At 45.7% G+C, this 18,509-nt stretch overlaps 1 protein-coding gene across 1 annotated transcript in view; it reads right to left on the reverse strand.

The window, feature by feature from the left end:
* The window catches only part of SI (sucrase-isomaltase), a 257,605-nt gene that overhangs the window by 49,427 nt on the left and 189,669 nt on the right, over positions 1–18,509 (reverse strand). Inside the window, exons 44-49 of the mRNA XM_084847439.1 lie at positions 18,088–18,212; positions 16,578–16,666; positions 15,094–15,143; positions 6,189–6,362; positions 2,520–2,672; positions 31–237 (exon numbers count right to left, since the gene is read on the reverse strand). Coding sequence (XP_084703565.1) covers positions 31–237; positions 2,520–2,672; positions 6,189–6,362; positions 15,094–15,143; positions 16,578–16,666; positions 18,088–18,212 — 798 coding nt within the window. The remainder of the gene's footprint in view (positions 1–30; positions 238–2,519; positions 2,673–6,188; positions 6,363–15,093; positions 15,144–16,577; positions 16,667–18,087; positions 18,213–18,509) is intronic.

The raw sequence follows: 18,509 nt of genomic DNA on the forward strand, positions 1-18,509 counted from the left end.
ATAAGCATATGTCAGGAGACAGCAGTTTACCTTGAACTGCAGCATGTCATTGTAGTGATACGTCACTTCCAAGCGAAGTAAGTCCGCTGGTGGTGAGCTACGGCCATATGGGTTAGGGATGCTTTTGATCCTGTGGAGGTCAGCTGCCAAGCCCCCGAAAGTGTTTTGGATGCTACCGACAGCATAACCATAGGTACTGGGATAATAACAGCGTGGCACACCAGGAGTAGAGGCAACCTGAAACAAAATGCCACCTTCATTTAGTTAATACTATAGCTGATAAGGGAGATAAATTACACTTTAGAAAGCAAGCTGATGCATGTTGACTTGAATGTACATCTCATTCAGTTTAATGGAGCTTGCTCCCAGGTAAGTGCGTGCAGGACTGCAGTCCTTTGGCTGCAATCTTATACATGCTTAGTCAGACGTATGCCCAATATGCATAGGGACTGTGCACTGGGAAATGTGGGTTACTGAAAATATCAAGGGTGCTCTACACTGTGTATATCTGGGAACAAATCTTGCAGGCTGCTACCACTGTGAGCATTGATTATTCCTGTTTTTACAGGTAATGGATGTGAGTTCAAAGAAAGCAGATGTAAGGCTGAAGGAAAGCAACTGAAGAACTATCTGAATCTGAATCCAACCCACACCATCTTTACATAACATACGCACAAGGATGGTGCAGACACCCGACTGGGTCAGGGAGTCTGTCAGCCTCCCCCCCACCCCACTTGCCCCCCTAAATCCAGCTCAGTGAGCTGCAGCCCCTGCCTGCCAAGAAGCCACACAAGCAGCTGGGACTTACTGGACGTGTCTGCTCACGCCCGGCAGCCGCCCATCCTCCTCTCAAGCCACCATCTTTTATGCACAATGGGGCTCTATATTTTCATATATTTACTCTTGCACACAACGGCAGCCATAAAAGGCCATTTCCACAAGATTAGGGGCCTCTAATGTTGTGGAAATGGCTCTTTACAACCACCATTGTGCACAACAGTAAATATACAAAAATATAGAGCCCCATCTTGCATAAAAGATGGTGGCTTGAGAGGAGGATGGGAGGCAGACGGGAGTGAGCGGACACATCTAGTAAGTCCTGGCTGCTCACTCAGCTCAGTGAGCAGGGGCAGCAGGCAGTTCACCAAGCTGGACTGGCGGGGGCAAGCAGGGGAGAGCCTGATGGACTCCCAGGCCCAGTCAGGTGCCCACACCGTCCCTAGTGGCCCATTTGTCGGGCAGGCATGAAAGAGCTTTCTCCTGTGTCTCCCCTCAAGAGCTTCGATTGGCCCCCACTCCCATGGCTTTCTGAAAGGGTGTGAGGGCACATTCCTTAATATAGGCTTTTAAATTCTGTAGTTGTTTTAATGTTTTACTGTTCTATATGTTCTTATTATTATTTTAAAATGCTGTGCACCACCTTGATCCTTAAAAAAAAATAAGGTGGTATATAAACGTTAATAATAAATAATCATAAATTCAGCAGAGTCCCTCCAATCCTCAGTGCAGCATTTTCCTGAGGCTGGAGGGTCTACCAGGGGAGGAGGGCCCCTCCAGGGGCCCATGAAGCCTGGCTCACATGGGCAAGTGGCAGTGGAGGTTGCTTGAACACCCACCGAGCATGGACTCTGGTGAGTCTGTCCATCCCTACGTACTCTGGGGTCCAGAACCTCAGGATCAGGGGCCAAATCCATCCTTCAGGGTGTCCCAATCTGGCCCTCTGGGGATTCCCAGAAGGCCACACCCCATCCCCTGGCCCAACTCCTCTTTTCCCACTACCACAAATCATTTGGTTGTTTCCTGGATTTTTTGGAAGCCCCCCCCCCCTTCCAAAAGAATGAAATGCCTCTCCTCTCCTAAGGCTTAGTTACTGGCAGTAAGATCTTTAAGATAAAATATGGTGGTATATTTTAGGGTTGGGGACCTTCCCCTTTTACCATAGGCCCCTGCCCACCATTGGAATGTGGCCCCCAAGAACTTATCTGAAAAGGAATTCAGCCCTTGGCTGAAAGAGGTTCTGCACCCCTGACATACACCCCACATTCCACCCACATCCACATGCACCCCACATCACCTTTCGTATATTTATGTTTGTATGTATGGGTGTATTGGATATTGTTTAAAAACATTTCTGGCAACGTACAATAAAAACAAATACTAAAACAACCCATACAACCAACATTCTAAATCAATACCAAGGACTTAAAGCAGTAATCACTATTTAAGACAGGGAAGGAAAGTGAGGTGGGCGGGGGGAGAGAAATCTTCCTATCAGCAAGAGGATTAAAATTAAATTTCCCATAACTACAAATCACAATTAAAATTTACAATAACAAATCAAAATGCTTCAGAATAGATTCAGAATTTGGGAAAGCTTTTTATAGAACAACAACAAAAAAAAATAGACCAATTTAGCTGCAGTTGAAAGGACCTAGTGAACTTCTCCCAGAAGTTGTGCCTGCCTATTGTCCCAAGAAATGGTTCCCTTTAATCTATTTCACCAGTTCCCTATTGTTTACCTCCCAGATGCAGCCACGAGCTTCACACGTGGTTTGTGTTGGTTTGGGGTATGGATGACAATCAAATTTTTCTGTGTCTTGAATGGGCTGTTGCCCCCATCGCACTGAATACATTTGCCCCAGTGCAAGCTGAAGTCCTGTAATGTGTAAGACCTTTGGAAATAAAAGAAGCAACAAACGACAGACTCAGATTCACATTCCTGTGTACATTAAACAGCAGCTTCATATATTTGTATAAAAAACAACAACACAATGCATGTTATTTGGTTAGAGTTTATATAAAGTGGGATTGCTCTTTATAGCACAGACATAGCTCTGAGGTCTCCAGTGTGATGCCCGTGGGCACCAATGTGCTAGTATGAGCCTCTCTTGGTGCCCGCCAGGCTCCCTGCCCCCCCCTCCGCCGGATCATTATATTTTAAAATATATTTTAAGTTGTAAAAGTTGTTCTTTTAAAATGGGAGGCTGGCACACTGCAACTCAAAATACTGGCCTCCACTGCCATCTGTATTTCAAAGAATGCCCCTGGGTCCCATGTGGGCCTCAGAGGAAATCTTAGAAAACAAAAAATTGTGCATGGCTGCATCTCAGCATGCCTAACCAACCACAAAAAGAAAAAGTGGTGATCTGGGAGGTGGTAGGGAGTGTCCAGGAGTGGGGGTGGCTAGAGCGGGTTGGGAGCAACTGTACTGTGCATGTGTGGTGTTTGGTCAGGTTTAGGGATGGGTGAATGAGAAATGTTTGAAATTGCTAGGATTCATTGCAAATCATCTTGCAGCTCATCTCTTGCCTAATTCCCATTTGGGTTTTGGATCGCTGCTTGCTCAGTGCAAAAGGGGACTTTGCCTTCTGTGAAATGGGTGCTGGAGCAGAAAACTGTGGGTTCAAAAGAGTGGTTTTGGTTTTTGGAGACCAGAGCCTACCTCTGCCTTGTACTTAGGACTAAAGCCAAATTACTTTGCTTTAGTCTCACCAATTTGCTTTCAGAGAAATGGGTGCTTTGTGACCTGCCAGGCCTACCATGGGATCAATTTTGTAAATGGGCAACCCCCATAGCAGTCATTTTGTGAGAGTGCTCACAACATTCTCAAAATTCCAACTGTGTCCGCTGACTGAAAAAAATCGGGGACCCCTGAAATAGCTATAAACATACATGGGTGGACAGGTAGGAGCAGAACAGAATCATCATTATCATGATCATGGCAATCACTCATGACCGAGTAAGATTGTCTTCCAGGGTAGAGTCTTAGCAGTGGGTCTGTAGGTGGCTGTGAAGGCCAATTCTGGATCCACACAGCCTCCCACAGTGAGGACATCAGTTTTCAGGTGGAAGGCGGTCACGGTGAGGGTTTGCTTGACGTGCCTTCTGCTGAGCTCGTTTCTCCCTTTCGCTCTGTACTCGTGCTTCTTCAAAGTCCATAGCGCCTCAGTTGGAACACTCATGGGTTAGAGCTTCCCAGTTCTCAATGCTTATGTTACATTATTTTAGATTAGCTTTGAGAACATCTTTAAATCTCTTTTTGCTGTCCACCAATATTCCGTTTTCCCTTCATAAGTTGGGAATAAAGTAGCTGCTTTGAAAGACGATGATCAGGCATTCGAACAACATGGCCGGTCCAGCAAAGTTGATGTTGGAGAATCACTGTTTCAACACTGGTGTTCTTTGCTTCTTCCAGTACGCTCACATTAGTCTGTCTGTCTTCCCAAGTAGTTTGCAGAATTTTTCAGAAGCAACATTGATGAAATCTTTCAAGAAGTTGGAGGTGGCGTTTATAGGTGGTCCATGTTTCACAGGTGTACAGTAAGGTCAGTAGTACAATGGCTTTGTAAACAAGCATTTTAGTCTCCCTGCAAATGTTCTGATCCTCGAACATTCTACACTTCATTCGGGAGAACGCTACACTTGCAGAGCTATGACGATGCTGAATTTCAGCGACTATGTCGGCTTCTGTGGAGAGATGGTTGCCAAGATAAAAAAAGTGATCGGCATTTTCCAGCATCACACCATTAAGCTGGATTGATGGCACTACAGAGGGGTTGGTTTGTGCTTGCTGGTAAAGCACTTTGGTTTTTCTGATGTTAAGCGAGAGGCTGAGCTTTTCATATGCTTCTGCGAAGATGTCTAGGATAGTTGGGAGATTTTCCTCTGAATGTGCACAGATTACGTTATCATCAGCATATTGAAGTTCTACGACAGAAGTTGTAATTACTTTAATTTTGCTTTCAGCCTACTGAGATTAAAAAGTTTTCCATCTGTTCGATATATGATTTCTACACCAGTGGGAAGTTTCCCTTCAACAAGGTGCAGAATCATAGCGATGAAGATAGCGAATAAGGTTTGGATCAATAATGCATCCCTGTTTAACGCCTGATCCCACTTAGAATGGATCACTTTGAGAGCCATTGTTATCCAAGATTGTTGCCGTCATGTTGTCATGGAGGAGCCGCAAGATGTTCACAAATTTATTAGGGCATCCGGTTTTCGAAAGGATGGTCCAGACAGTAGTTCGGTTAGAACAGAATGGAATATTGGGAAGAAAGCGCTGTAAGAAGGCAGACTGACAGCAGAAATTCCCCCAGGGATAGCAGCCAAGACAATTTCATTAGTTCACAAATGGGGAGGGAGATTATCAAAAGGATGAGCAATGGGCAAGGGAAAACCTGAGTCCAGGATGGAGGAGACAGGTTAGAAATAATGTGGTGGGAATTCCTGAATCTTTTCACAGGCAGAATATCCAGGACTTTGAGTGATGTGATCTGAAGGATGCCCCCCTGATCAGTCCTTGGAATTGATCTACACCCAAGAGATGCTGTGCCCTCACATGAAGTTCAATTTATGACTTGTTTTGCATGTTGGGCCAAACAGAAGCTACTGTCTCAGACCCTGAAGAGTCTTGGTGATGTAACCTCATGAGGAATAATATCTGACCTGAACACTTACTTTCCCAACAAGCAATTACAAAGTCAAGAGCGCTTCTCCTTCCTTCACTGTTGCTTGCCTCCCAGCACCCTAAAAACACACATTTCTCTTTTTTTCCCTATGAAGTCAAATAGCAAAAAAGTATAAGATTTAATGGTGCACAGGGAGAAAGTTTATCTGTGTATTCTGGGAATATATAAAAGTGAGAATAGTATTCAAAGTGAAACTACACCTAATGCAGGGATCAAGAAAAAAATCCCAAAGTACTGAAGGTTTTTCTCCCTCTCTCATAATACTATAATCTAGGGTCATCCAGTGAAGCTAAACATTGGGACATTCAGGACAGAAGAAAATGAACACTTATTCAAGACAAAAGGAAATGCTTTTTCACACAGGGCATGGTTAAACTATGGAATTTGCAATCACAAGATACAGTGATGTCTACCAAGTTAGATGGCTTAAAATGCGGATTGGACAAATTCACTGGGGATACGGCTATCAAAGCCTACTAGTCATGAGAGCTGTATGCTACCTCTAGGATCAGAGCCAGCATCCCCCGGATACCAGTTGCTGGGAAACAACAGCAGGAGAGGGCTTTTCCCCTCTTGTCCCCTCTTGTGGGCTTCCCATGGGCCTCTGGTTGTCCAATGTGAGAAACAGGATGCTGGATTAGATAGGCCTTTGATCTGATCCTGGAGGTCTGTTGCAACATTCTTATGTTGTTCATACTGCCAAGATTTTTTTCTTACCTGATTTGAAGAATTATAGTCCACTTTATGACTGGATGGAATTGCTGCACCATTCTGAAGCACTGCAACAATGGGAGGGATGTTGGTTACTACGCCTAGGATTTTAATTTCACCAAACTTTAAGTTGTTTGGGTCAAAATATCCCTGATGGGCGATACTGATGTCCAAGACACTCTGAAAGACAGAGAGGATTTTTTTTTACCATATTTTTATTTATGATTTCACAACTGCTTGCCACAATCTCTATCTGGTTTCAGCCCCCTTCCACCATGAAACCTATCACTGGGGAAATAGAATCAGGTTGGAGGGCAGTACCAATGCAATACTGTTAGTGTATTGTAGGGAAGTCAGAGAATTCCGCCATGGATCTTGGTGAGGCCGAATGCCAGTGCATTCGGCCCCCACGAAATCCATGGCAGAATGAAGCCCCCACCCTCTCGCCCCACGAAAGGTGCATGAAACGGAGCACTTACCTGCTGCTGTCCGCACTGACTTGCGAATGGAGGCTGTGGTGCGGCCGCCATTCGCTTCCTCATCATAGCTGTGATAGGCTACGTAAATAATTACGTAGCCTATCATGGCTAATGCAGGGAAAAAGTATTTACATAGCCTATCATGGCAAGCTAAAAAAAAACCCCAGTGTATGCAAATGGCGGTGGCTATGGCGGCTGCCATTTGTGTTCCCTTTTTTCCGCTGTTTTAGCCTACATAAATATTTACGTAAGGTATTATGGCGAAAAAAAGGGGAATGCAAATAGCATAGTGGGCGCTATTTGCGTTCCTTCCCCCCCCCCCACCATAATAGCTTACATAAATATTTACATAGGCTAAAACGGCGGGGGAAAAAGGAACGCAAATAGCGCCCACTACGCTATTTGCATTCCCCTTTTTTTTTTGCAGTAATAGCTGACGTAAATATTTACATAGGCTAAAACAGCGAAAAAAGGGAATGCAAATGGCGGCCGCCGTAGTCGCTGCCATTTGTGTACGCTGTTTTTTTTTCCCTGCAGGCTGCCCAGCGGCCGGATGTCCGGCTGTGGGCGGCCCCGGCCAGCGGCTCTATGGAATCTCCGTGGAGCGGAGCCAGCCGGATTAGGATTTCAGGGGGAGGTACGGAGCGCCTCCCCCCCCACCGCGAATCACCCCATCGAAAAGGTAAGTGACTTTCGTACATCTCTAGTGTATTGGCAAAGTACTTTATCACACCACTTCTACAAATCCATTTGGATGTAAAAGGTTCGATACATTGGGTCATTACTCAGCTTTTGTGATCAAGCTCCAAAGATGATTGGATAGGAAACATTTTGAACAACAATTTTCCAGGAAGTATTTACAGAAATCACTCAATGGAGAGAGTGTATTAATTTCATTAAATACAATGTGACCCTGCCCCCCCCATACACACACTCCACCTCATCCCTAGCCCAAGAGTCTTGTGCCCGACATCAATAATCTAATGTAGTACGTTTCTAGAAACTTTTAAAGATTTTTAATTAACATAATGTACTATTCACATTATGGCTTGTACTGCCACTGCAATGTATACAACACACCTACCCTGTGACAGGAGTCTTAATTATTCACGTTTCACAGAAGCAGGACTGGCATAAGACAACAAAATATGTTCACGTCAAAGATACAACTTGAACACAGATTCCCCCCGCCAGATCCTCTGGTCCAACTCTATTCCCACTCAATCCTATTCCACCACTATTAGAGACAAGGCAAGCCTCTATTATTTTTGTGAGCTAGGGATGTACGAAAGTCACTTACTTTTTCGAAGGGTGACATTCGTGGTGCGGGGGAGGCGCTCCATCCCTCCCCCCGAAATTCTGGCCGGGGGGAGGCGCTCTGTCCCTCCCCCCTGAAATTCTGCCCGGGGGGGAGGCGCTCCGTCCCTCCCCCCCGAATCCTGGCCGGCTGGCTCCGCTCCGAAGGGATTCTGCAGATCCGCCTGCTGGCTCCGCCAGCGGCCGGACATCCGGCCGCTGGCTAGCAGGGATGCAAATGGCGGCACCCGTAGCCGCCGCCATTTGTATCCCTGCAGTCAGCCATGATATGCTACGTAAATGTTTATGTAGCCTATCATGGCTGATTTAAAAGAAAAAAAACGCGCGTACGTAAATGGTGGCGCCCATGGGCGCCGCCATTTGCGTTCCTTATTTTGGCACGTCTTAGTCTACGTAAACATTTACGTAGACTAAGACAGAGAAAATAAGGGGAACACAAATAGCGTAGCGTCTATGCTATTTGCGTTCCCCTTTTCACCGCCTTAGTCTACGTAAATGTTTACGTAGACTAAGACATGCCAAAATAAGGAACGCAAATTTGCGTACGCGCATTTTTTTTCTTTTTCTTTTAAAGCAGCTGTGATAGGCTACGTAAACATTTACATAGCCTATCACGGTGTTTTTTAAAAACCTAGCCGTGATAGGCTACGTAAATCTTTAAGTAGCCTATCACTTCTTTTTTTTTACTGGAAATGGCGGCGGCGGCAGCAGGTCGCAAGACCGGCCGCCGTCGCCGCCGAACTGCTGCCGAACTGCCACTGGAGCCGCCACCGCCAGGAAGATCCGCCCAAGGTTATTCCCGTCCCAGGGGGGCGGGGGGGCAGACCGTTCCGCCACTGATTTCGGGGGGCCAAATGCACTGGCATTTGGCCTCCCCGAGATTCGTGGCGGAATTCTCTGACATCCCTATTGTGAACATTTCTCTCTCGTCAAAAAGTGACATCAGAAATTCAAGGCTTTTGATATGCAATTTTCATCAGGGAAGGATTCCAAATTGTTATTTTTGTATGCTACTTTACATCCTAGTACCGTTTGACACTGTACCTAATTTAAAGACACACAGACTAGCTAGCTATTGTGCATCCACCCTGACTAAGCAGTGGTCATCAGAGCCGCCCCCCCCCTGCAACAAATACCAACCTCTTTGCTTTTGTGCTTGGTACTGTGCTATTGTGCTTGGTACTGGGTTAATAGTCACAGGTTGCTGCTCAGATGATGACTAGCTTGCTAATCTGCATCCGTGTGCAATTTGAGAAAGTTTATTAATTAAAGCAGTGGACTCTTGGTTTGACCAACAAAGTAAAGGAGCATTGCAACTACTAACATATAGAATGTATTCAAATATAAGTAGTGAAGAAGTCACCCTAGTTTGGTTCTCCGTGCACTTGCTGAAGCAGCGTCCCTGCTCGCTTCCCCCCCCGAACCTGTGCTCGAGCCACCCACGAGTCCAGTGAATTCCCCAGCACTCACTGCAAACCCGTTCGGTGAGAGCCACCATTTTTGCGCCTTTGCTTTCTAGGAAAAACAGGAAGTTAAAAAAATGTGCGTATACAAATATGCGCAGTTTGGACCTGGGAAAGACAAATAAGCGCAATAGTAGAGGGATTATACCTATAATATTGCGCATATTTAGCTTTCCCAGCTCCAAATTGTACATATTTGAATATTAGGGATGTTGGAGAATTCCATCACGGACTCCAGTGAGGCCGGATTCTAAAGAAGAATTTAGCAAAACTACCCCCCCCCCCGAAATCCTCAGAATGGACCTACCCACCGGCGGCTCCAGCAGCGGGTCCGGGTTGTCTTCCAGGCTGCTGTGGCCGCAAATGGCAGCCATCGTAGTGGCCGCCATTTGCGTCCCCACTTTAGCCGGTTAGGGATGTCGGAGAATTTCTCCACGAATCTCCGGGAGGCTGAATGCCAATGTATTCGGCCCCCCGAAATTGGTGGTGAAATTCTCCGGCCCCCCCGGGATAGGACTTACCTCTTTCGAATGTCCATCTCGGTGGCGTGTCCCGGCGGCGTTTCGGCGGGGGCGGCGGCCGGTCTTCCGACCGGCTGCCGCCGCCATTACAAAGTAAAGTAAAAAAACAAAAACAAAAAACGTGATAGGCTATGTAATGATTTACGTAGCCTATCACGGCTAGATTTTCAAAGTCAGCCGTGATAGGCTATGTAAATCGTTACGTAGCCAATCATGGCTGACTTTGAAAATCTGGCCGTGATAGGCTACGTAAATCGTTACGTAGCCTATCACATGTTTTTTTTATTATTTACTTTTTTTATTTCGTGGCCTGTGAGATGGGGCGCTCCCCCCCGGCCTGAATTTCAGCGGCAAGGGATGGGGCGCCTCCCCTCCGGCCTGAATTTCGGCCGGGAGGGGTGGGGCGCCTCCCCCCCTGCCAAGAACTTTGAGGGGAGAACCGAAGCGCCTCCCCCCCACCGCAAAGCAAGCTGCGGGACCAGGTAAGGGACTTTTGTCCATCCTTAGCTGTGATAGGCTACGTAAATATTTACGTAGCCTATCACAGCTAAAGTGGGGATGCAAATGGAGTTGGGAATGCCATTTGCATCCCTGCTTTAGCCATGATAGGCTACGTAAATGGATATGTAGCCTATTACGGCCTAGTGTAGGGATGCAAATGGCGTCCCCTACTCAGGACTCCATTTGCATTCGCAGCAGCCCGGCAGCAGACAGAGGCCCCACTGCAGATCGGCCTGGCTGGCGGTTCCATGGACTGGCCGCAGAGCGGAGCCAGCTGGGCAGGAGTCCAGGGGAGAGAACCGTATTGCCTCCCCCCCATCGAGGATTCCGGGGGGGATTGGATAGCCTCGCCACCCCACAGACCCCAGCAGAGCCAGGTAAGTGGGGTTTCATACACCCCTATTCAATATGCACATTTTTTAAACTTCCTGTTTTTCCTAGAAAGCAAAGGCGTGAAAATGGTGACGCTCACCGAATTGGTGTGCGGTGACTCCTTTGGAGCGCAAGCGGGGGGAAGAACAAGGACAGCGTCTCGACCGGCGCAGTTTAGGCGTTGTGGGTGGAGGGTTGCTCTATGAATTCCTGAACTCATTCCCGAACTACGCTTGCAACATCCCTAAGTGAAAATGCCTATTTGCACATTGAGTTATCTTGACAGCGATGGGTGTGTTTGTTTTTCTTCTTTCTTTCTTTCTTTCTTTCTTTCTCTCTCTCTCTCTCTCTCTCTCTCTTTCTTCTTCTTCTTCTTCTTCTTCTTCTTCTTCTTCTTCTTCTTCTTCCTTTTTTTAGAAAAACATGGATCTATGGTAACTGTTTTAGAAACCTGCCACTATATCCAGAATTAAGGATGTATGAGCATTTCATTTTTGGTTGCAAAACATGCATCCATGCCCTGATCACAGTTGTGATTGCGAGCACGTGTCCACTGAAAATATTTGAAAAATTGTAGGGATGTCAGAGAATTCTGCCACGGATTCCAGTGAGGCTGGATTCTTTAGAATCTGGCCCCCTGGAATCTGTGGCGGAACGGCCTCCAGGCCCCCCGCCCCCCCGCAGAATCCCCCCGCTATTTGCGTTGCCCTTATTTTCACGGTAGTCTACGTAAATCTTTACGTAGACTACAGGGACCAAATAAGGAACGCGAATGGCGGCTCCCTATGGGGGCCGCCATTTGCGTACGCGCTTTTTTTTTTTTTTCAAAGTCACCCGTGATAGGCTACGTGATGATTAACGTAGCCTATCACGGCTGACTTTGCAGATCTAGCCGTGATAGGCTATGTTAATCATTACTTAGCCTATCACAGGGGCATTTTTGTTTTTTGTTTTCTTTTGAAGTTCACAACTGGGGAGACGGGGCGCTTCTCCCCAGCCTGAATTTCTGCCGGGCGAGGCGGGAAGCCTCCCCCCCGGCCTGAATTTCGGCCGGGTGAGGCGGGAAGCCTCCCCCCTCCGGCCTGAACTTCGGGGGGAGCAGCGAAGCGCCTTCCCCCCACCGCCAAGCAAGCTGCGAGACCAGGTAAGTGACTTTCGTGCATCCCTATAGGCTACGTAAATTAGTACATAGGCTATCATGGCTACCTGGCTGGACACAAATGGCAGCTGCTATGGCGGCTGCCATTTGTGTCCTCACCAGCCCGTCCATGGCCGGAAATCCAGCTGCAGACGGCCCTGGCTGGCTGCTCCGTGGCCTGGCCGCAGAGCCGGCCATCGAGGAATCGTGGGGGGAGGACCGGATCACCTCCCCCCCATTGAGGATTCCGGGGGGAGGGATGGAGCGCCTCCCCCCCAGTGCGAAAGATTCCGCAAAAAGGTAAGTGAGTTTTGTACATCCCTAAAAAAATTGCCATACATGTGCTCATGTTCAATTTGTGCAACTTTTCCAGTTTGGCTTTCCTAATTTACACAGGTTTCCCCCATAGACTGCATCATCCCTGTTTCAGTCTATGGTGAAAAGTTGTGGAAAGTTGTGGAAATTTGGGGAAAATTGCACAAATTTCACATATGATTATGGCTTGATTTGCGCAATTTCCTCATTTGTGCAGCATGATCTGCGATCTGAAACGTGAACAGGAATCGGAACATGAGACAAGGAGCGAGACAAGAATCCTGGCCATCTCAAACATCAGTCATTCACCTATCCCTTGTTAGAATACTTAGTTGCAGGTGCAAACATACAATTTTCATCAGTGGAAATGAAAATTCTAAATATCTGTGGCATCCCAAGCCATTGTACCTACCAGTAGCAGGCATTTTCTAAAATGTGCAGTAAGGTACTCTGGTCCAAGAAAAGATCAGTCACTGCACATATGACTGAAACTGCGTACTATTGATCCATATCTGCATGCATTACATATGTTGGTGTGTGTAATTCTCCTTACTTTATTGATCAAATCAAGAGTTTGTTGGTTTAATTAAGGAGGCTCATCCTACTGGGCTTCTGTTGAGCAGAGGATGGGGGTAAATAGTTACTCTGAGCTTTAATCTAATACAATCACAGCAGCAGCAGCAGCAATTGTGCAGGTGTTATTGCCAAATTTTGGAATCAGAAACAATCCTCTACCCAGCAGTGCTTTGAAAGTGATCATCTTGTTTATAGTCAAAGAGCCAAAACCCCTTTGAATGTTGACTAGGCTTGTAAATAAGGTCAGCCCATCCTGAGCTGCCCTTGCCCTGACACATTCTCTTCCCCCAAAATGTATCTTCCAGAAACAACAGCAATGGGAGGAAGGTCATATCATAATGGGAAGGGCTTCTCCATTAGCCTTGATAGTCTTCCCCACAGGAAGTTCCTAGCACGTGTGCATGCACACACATGCACACACACACACACACTTACTTCCTTTGTTGGTTGCTGATGCTGGAAAGTACGTTTTGAGCAAAGGGAAGTGTGTGGGAATGGGAGCTTGTAAAGAGGGGAGGAGGGAAACCAGGTATAGGGAAGGCCTGGGACAGCGAAGGACTGATAAGGAAGCATTTGAAATGGACCACATCTTTCTGACACTTCAGAGAACTCTTGGGAAAAGCCGAAGCTTGAAAAGAATGAATGAAGCCCTTCCCCACAGAAATTGAGGGGAGAGGGGGAAGTTCACCCATCTCTCAATTATAATAGTCAAATATATTCCCCTTCTTTGTCATTAATGTTTAACGAATTGATGGAGATAAGAAATTAAATGTGAAGCAATTGTGAAAGGAAACACATTACAAAGCTTCAATATTTTAGCACTCTCAAAAAAAAAAGCAAAAAAGCGCCCTGAAACAGCTAATTTTATTATTTTGTTGCCATACTAATAGCACTGATTTTCTATCAAGTGCATCAATGGTAACAGTAGAATAATATTCACCAGCTAGAGCAAACACGAACAGACACCTTAACAATGCCAACGCCTATTGCATGGCTTTATGGTGTACAACTGCTACATGCCAAACATTTTAGAAGAGTGAGACACAAGAGCAGTGGGGATCTGGATCAGGGAATTCTTTCCAGGTTGTATGCAAAGGATAGGAAGATTTGACTGGTGCTTTGGACATAGTTACGTTCATTTGGAGTTTTGCTAAGCCATCAGCAAAGCAGAAAGTATTCCAACTGCTCAGATCCATCATCAGTACAACTGCTTTGTATCTTATTCTTACACTGTCTTAGGGCACAATCCTATGGGGAAAGGCGGATGCCTCTGAACTTGAAAGCAACTGCCTATCCAATGCAGGGCAGCAGCTGTGTGCAGGGGATCATCCCTCTGCGCTTCAGCCGCCCTGCATTCGTGGCTAGACAGCCAATTTCGGCTATCTAGCTGCGGGAAGTCGGAGCAGGGGGAGACACTGGACAACACATAGGAAGCATCGGAACGGCACTTCCGCCCTCCCAGCCCCAGCATGCCCCCAGGAATGCCCCATTTTTGCTGCTCTGCACTCCTCTTCTGAGTGCGGAGCGTGGGGCCATTCTGCACTGCCTACAACGGGCCAGGAAAGTTTAATATGTGCAATATTAGAGGTATAATTCCTCTAATATTGTGCTTATTAAGCTTTCCTGGCCCCAAACTGCACATATTTAAATATGCACATTTTTTAACTTCCTTTTTTACATAGAAATCTAAGGCGGAAAAATGGTGGGCGCTCACTGGACAGGATCATGGTGAGCCTGGGTTACTCACCAAGCTTGTGGGCGGCCTGACCGCGAGTCCAAGGGGGGGTGCAAGCAATGGCACCACTTCAGCGGGCTCCCGGAGAAGCCAAGCTGGGGTGAGTTCTCACATTCCTACCCTTAATCTATTGTAAAACACCCCAAAAATCACTTGGTGAAATGATGGGGGAGAAATCTTTAATTAAATAAACAAAATGGGGAAAACCAAAGACACCACCCTTAACAAGGGTGGGATCCATTACTGAGTGTGAACAATTGGTGAGAGGTAAGAGAGGCTGAGGTATAAGGGGCTGAAGTGTCATTAGGATAAGATAGCTGCATTGTTGAAAGCAATTTCAAGGAACACTTAAAGGTTCGTTTTCTGAGCGTATGTGTCAATGATTACAGCAACCAAGATTTGCAAAAGGACCCACTGTTTGTGTTTACAGCAAGGCTGAACACCACGTGAGATGCAGCAAGAAGGACACAAGACTGGAAATGAATGATACATACCCGACTGGCATTAAATGTATGCAAGAGGTAAAGACCATTCTCATATGCATCTGTAATAGGAAAGAAGCAACAGAATAATTTTGTGGACAGGTATTGCATTTCAACAATTAAAGGGGAAAGTGGCGACTTCCAATATATAAGGCCTGTTAAGAAGACAAGCGACTAATTTCCACTAGTGCGTGGGAAACAGAACAAATAGTATTCAGCTGTAGAAATAGAGATGAGATCTACACTAGAGACCCTTCCGTGTGTGAGTTAGTGCTGTACAAGTACAGTCTTTCTTCAAAACAATACTTTCCATTAAAGAACATGCTAAATGCAATGAGCATGAACTAGTCAAAGATAAACACACTAATTTGGATACCGGTAGTAAAAATGTGAAATTAATCCGTTTTAAAGTGAGCTTTGGTTTGATACTGCTTAATACATTTCTATATATATAACCAACTACGGGCCTTTCTGATCTTAATCAAGGGGCTGGGAACCACTCTAGCACAGCTCCTACCCATACTTCTGGGTAACTTCAGAATTTCAGACCATATGGGAGAAATGCCAGGGGCTTAGGCACAGTACCATTCTATGTCTACATTGCCCCAGCATTTGATGCTGCTGGAGTGAGAATAAGCCAGGTCATGGGCCCCTCCTATGTGGACTATTGTCATTACGCCAACGTTGCAGGATCTGATACAGAGCTGCACCTGTGCTAACTCTGAGCTTTAGGTTATCGTTGTACATTATTTTCAGTTTTTAGATATTATTTGCATTCAGTACAATAACAACAACAACAACAACAACAATAATAATGATAAGTAGTAGTAACCTACCTGTTACTTATTCCATGCTCAGCCTGGTTTACATAAAAACCCGATACAACTATAGCTAACAATATGCCAGCATTTCCCCCATTTTCAGAAGAATGATGCTGTTGACACAGAAGGAGCCATGTTGCAGATTCTTCCCATATGACAGAGGTGGGTAAACTATGGTCCTAGAGTTGCTTGCAGAGAGCTTTCACAAGCCCACCACAAGCATTCAGTTCACACCTCTGGCAACAGTGACCTTTCCCTCTGGGCAGGGAGGAAGGGGTAGGAAGAAAAAAGAAAGTGGGCGGGGGGACAGTTCACCCTGCCCACTTTTGACACTGTCCCTGCACACTGCTGAAATTTGGCCACTCACCACCAGTATTCAGTCCCCAACAGGTTACTCCATTAGAATAATTAGAACTGCATTACAGGTGGTCATCACAAAAACCCTATAACATTAAGAACTGGAGTCCTGTCCTTTTAGTTTGTAGGCCTGAAGGCAGGGAATGCCTTGTTTTTATTGATTTGTAAGCCAACTGGGGGCCTTTCTTGGTGAAGAGCAGAGCAGAAATGCTTTAAATACATAAACAATATTTAAATTTAGACTGTTCAGATATATTACCATAGCAATGTATACAACAGCTCCGTAAGGTAAGTAAGTATTAAATCTATTGCACTTACCAATTGTGGTTCCATCATCCCAATAAAGAAGCCCTTGAGCAACCCCTTTATCATCCAAAGCAACTGTAAGGCCCATTAGGTTTCTTCGGCTAGGGAAAACAACAACAAAGTATTCTTATAAATTAAACTGGAACACCATCAAAATATTTATTTCTGTCATAAGACTGAAATCCTGTACGTCAGGGGTGCTGAACCTGAGGGCCAAATTCAATTTTGGAGAAGCTTTCAGGGGCCGCATTTCAGTGGTGGGCAGGGCTGAGGGCAAAAGTGGGTGGGGTCAAAAGCAAAAGGGGCCAATATCAAAAGGGCCTAAATACCAAAACTACTGGCATATTTTAGCTTAAAGCTCTCCCTGCCAGTAACTGTGAAAACACATAAAGAGTGGTTGGGGTAGGGATGTCACAGGCACAAATGGCGGGGGTAGAGTCCAATGGACCCCCCCTCCACTTGGATCCCAGGGCCCCCATTCACGAACTGTGCTGTTCTCACTGGACCTGTTTGTGAGCTAGGGATGTACAGACTGTGTAAAATCCGATCTGTCTGTATTTTGTGGATTGTCAGGTGCCTTTTGTTCCATTGTCCACCTACAGACAGATGTGATATATATATTTTTTTGTTGTGAGGAAAAATACGCAAATAATTACTTAAGTATTTATGTAAGTATTTATGTAAGTATTTACATAATTTCCCTTAGTATGTAACATTTACCGTATTGTCCCCTTTCCATTCAACATTTCCTCAGCAGAAACATAATATTTTCCTACAAATTTATATGTGTAAATTTCGGGAAAGTGAAAAAAATCATCTTGAAGTCCACAGATTCCGTGTGGCCTGAGGGGGCCGCTCCACAGCAGATTCCATAGGTCGGATTCTTAGAAATCCAAGCTCATTTTACTCCATCTCAAATTTCTCCAGCATCCCTATCATGAGCATTGCATGGCCCATGAGTGGCCAGCAGCCCACCCGCTCCTTCCCGGGCTGCCATTTTGTGTAACAATGGCAGCTCGTGCATTTCCAGGAAGGGAATGTTGTATAGATTGCAGCCGTAAAGGGTGATCTACAGGCATTGCACAAAATGGTGCTTGGGGAAGGAGTGGGAGGGCCTGTGGTCACTCATGAAGCCATTGAGGGGCATGCATGGTGCATCCATGGCAGCAGTTTCACGAGCAACCAACAGCCCCTGACAGAGGTGAGTCCTTTCAACCTTTTAGAATGGGGGAAAATGTGCAACAGCTGTGAAAACACAGGAACAGTGGTTGGGAAATAGGGCACAGCCCTCTGGGGAACTCTGGAGGACCAGATTAGGACCCCAGGTGGATCAGATTTGGTCCATGAGCCTGAGGTTCAACATGCCTGGTATATACACTTACCTGGGAGTCAGTCCCATTGAACTCAATGGGGCATACATCTGAATAGATATATAGAGGATTGTGCTGAAGTGTCTATCTCCCATTTGTCTACTCTACCTCCATAAAAAAGTATAAAGATTCTAACACATATGATTGTGTACCTGGCCTTGGTATTTGCAGCAGGTAGTTGCCAAGGGATAATGTTGCCACCCCTGAGATGAAGGTTGATGTGATCAAGAGGAGTTGATAAGTTAATGAATTCTGCCCTCACTTCCATTTTTTCATTCTGTTCATCAAAAACAAGTATTTTCAGTTTTATTTCCAAACATAAAACTCTGTTTTCTCCACAGTTAATTAACAGCAAAACTATTAAAAGGTCTCCTCCTCAGCTGATTTCAGCAAACTACAGAGGATGCAATTAAGCTAAAAATAATTTGATTTTCCTCTCAGCTGCTTTCCCTCAGTGTCATTTTCTTTACCACATACAAATTACTCTTGGGCCCCAATCCACTAAGTCAGTCACATTTAAATCCTATGAAAATTAATAGGACTGAGAATTAGCCATGACTACCTTGACAGAACA

The sequence above is a fragment of the Heloderma suspectum genome, chromosome 3 (assembly GCF_057233095.1).
Source record: "Heloderma suspectum isolate Gila_16-S chromosome 3, 16-S_ref, whole genome shotgun sequence".
In the NCBI taxonomy this organism is placed as follows: Eukaryota; Metazoa; Chordata; class Lepidosauria; order Squamata; family Helodermatidae; genus Heloderma; species Heloderma suspectum.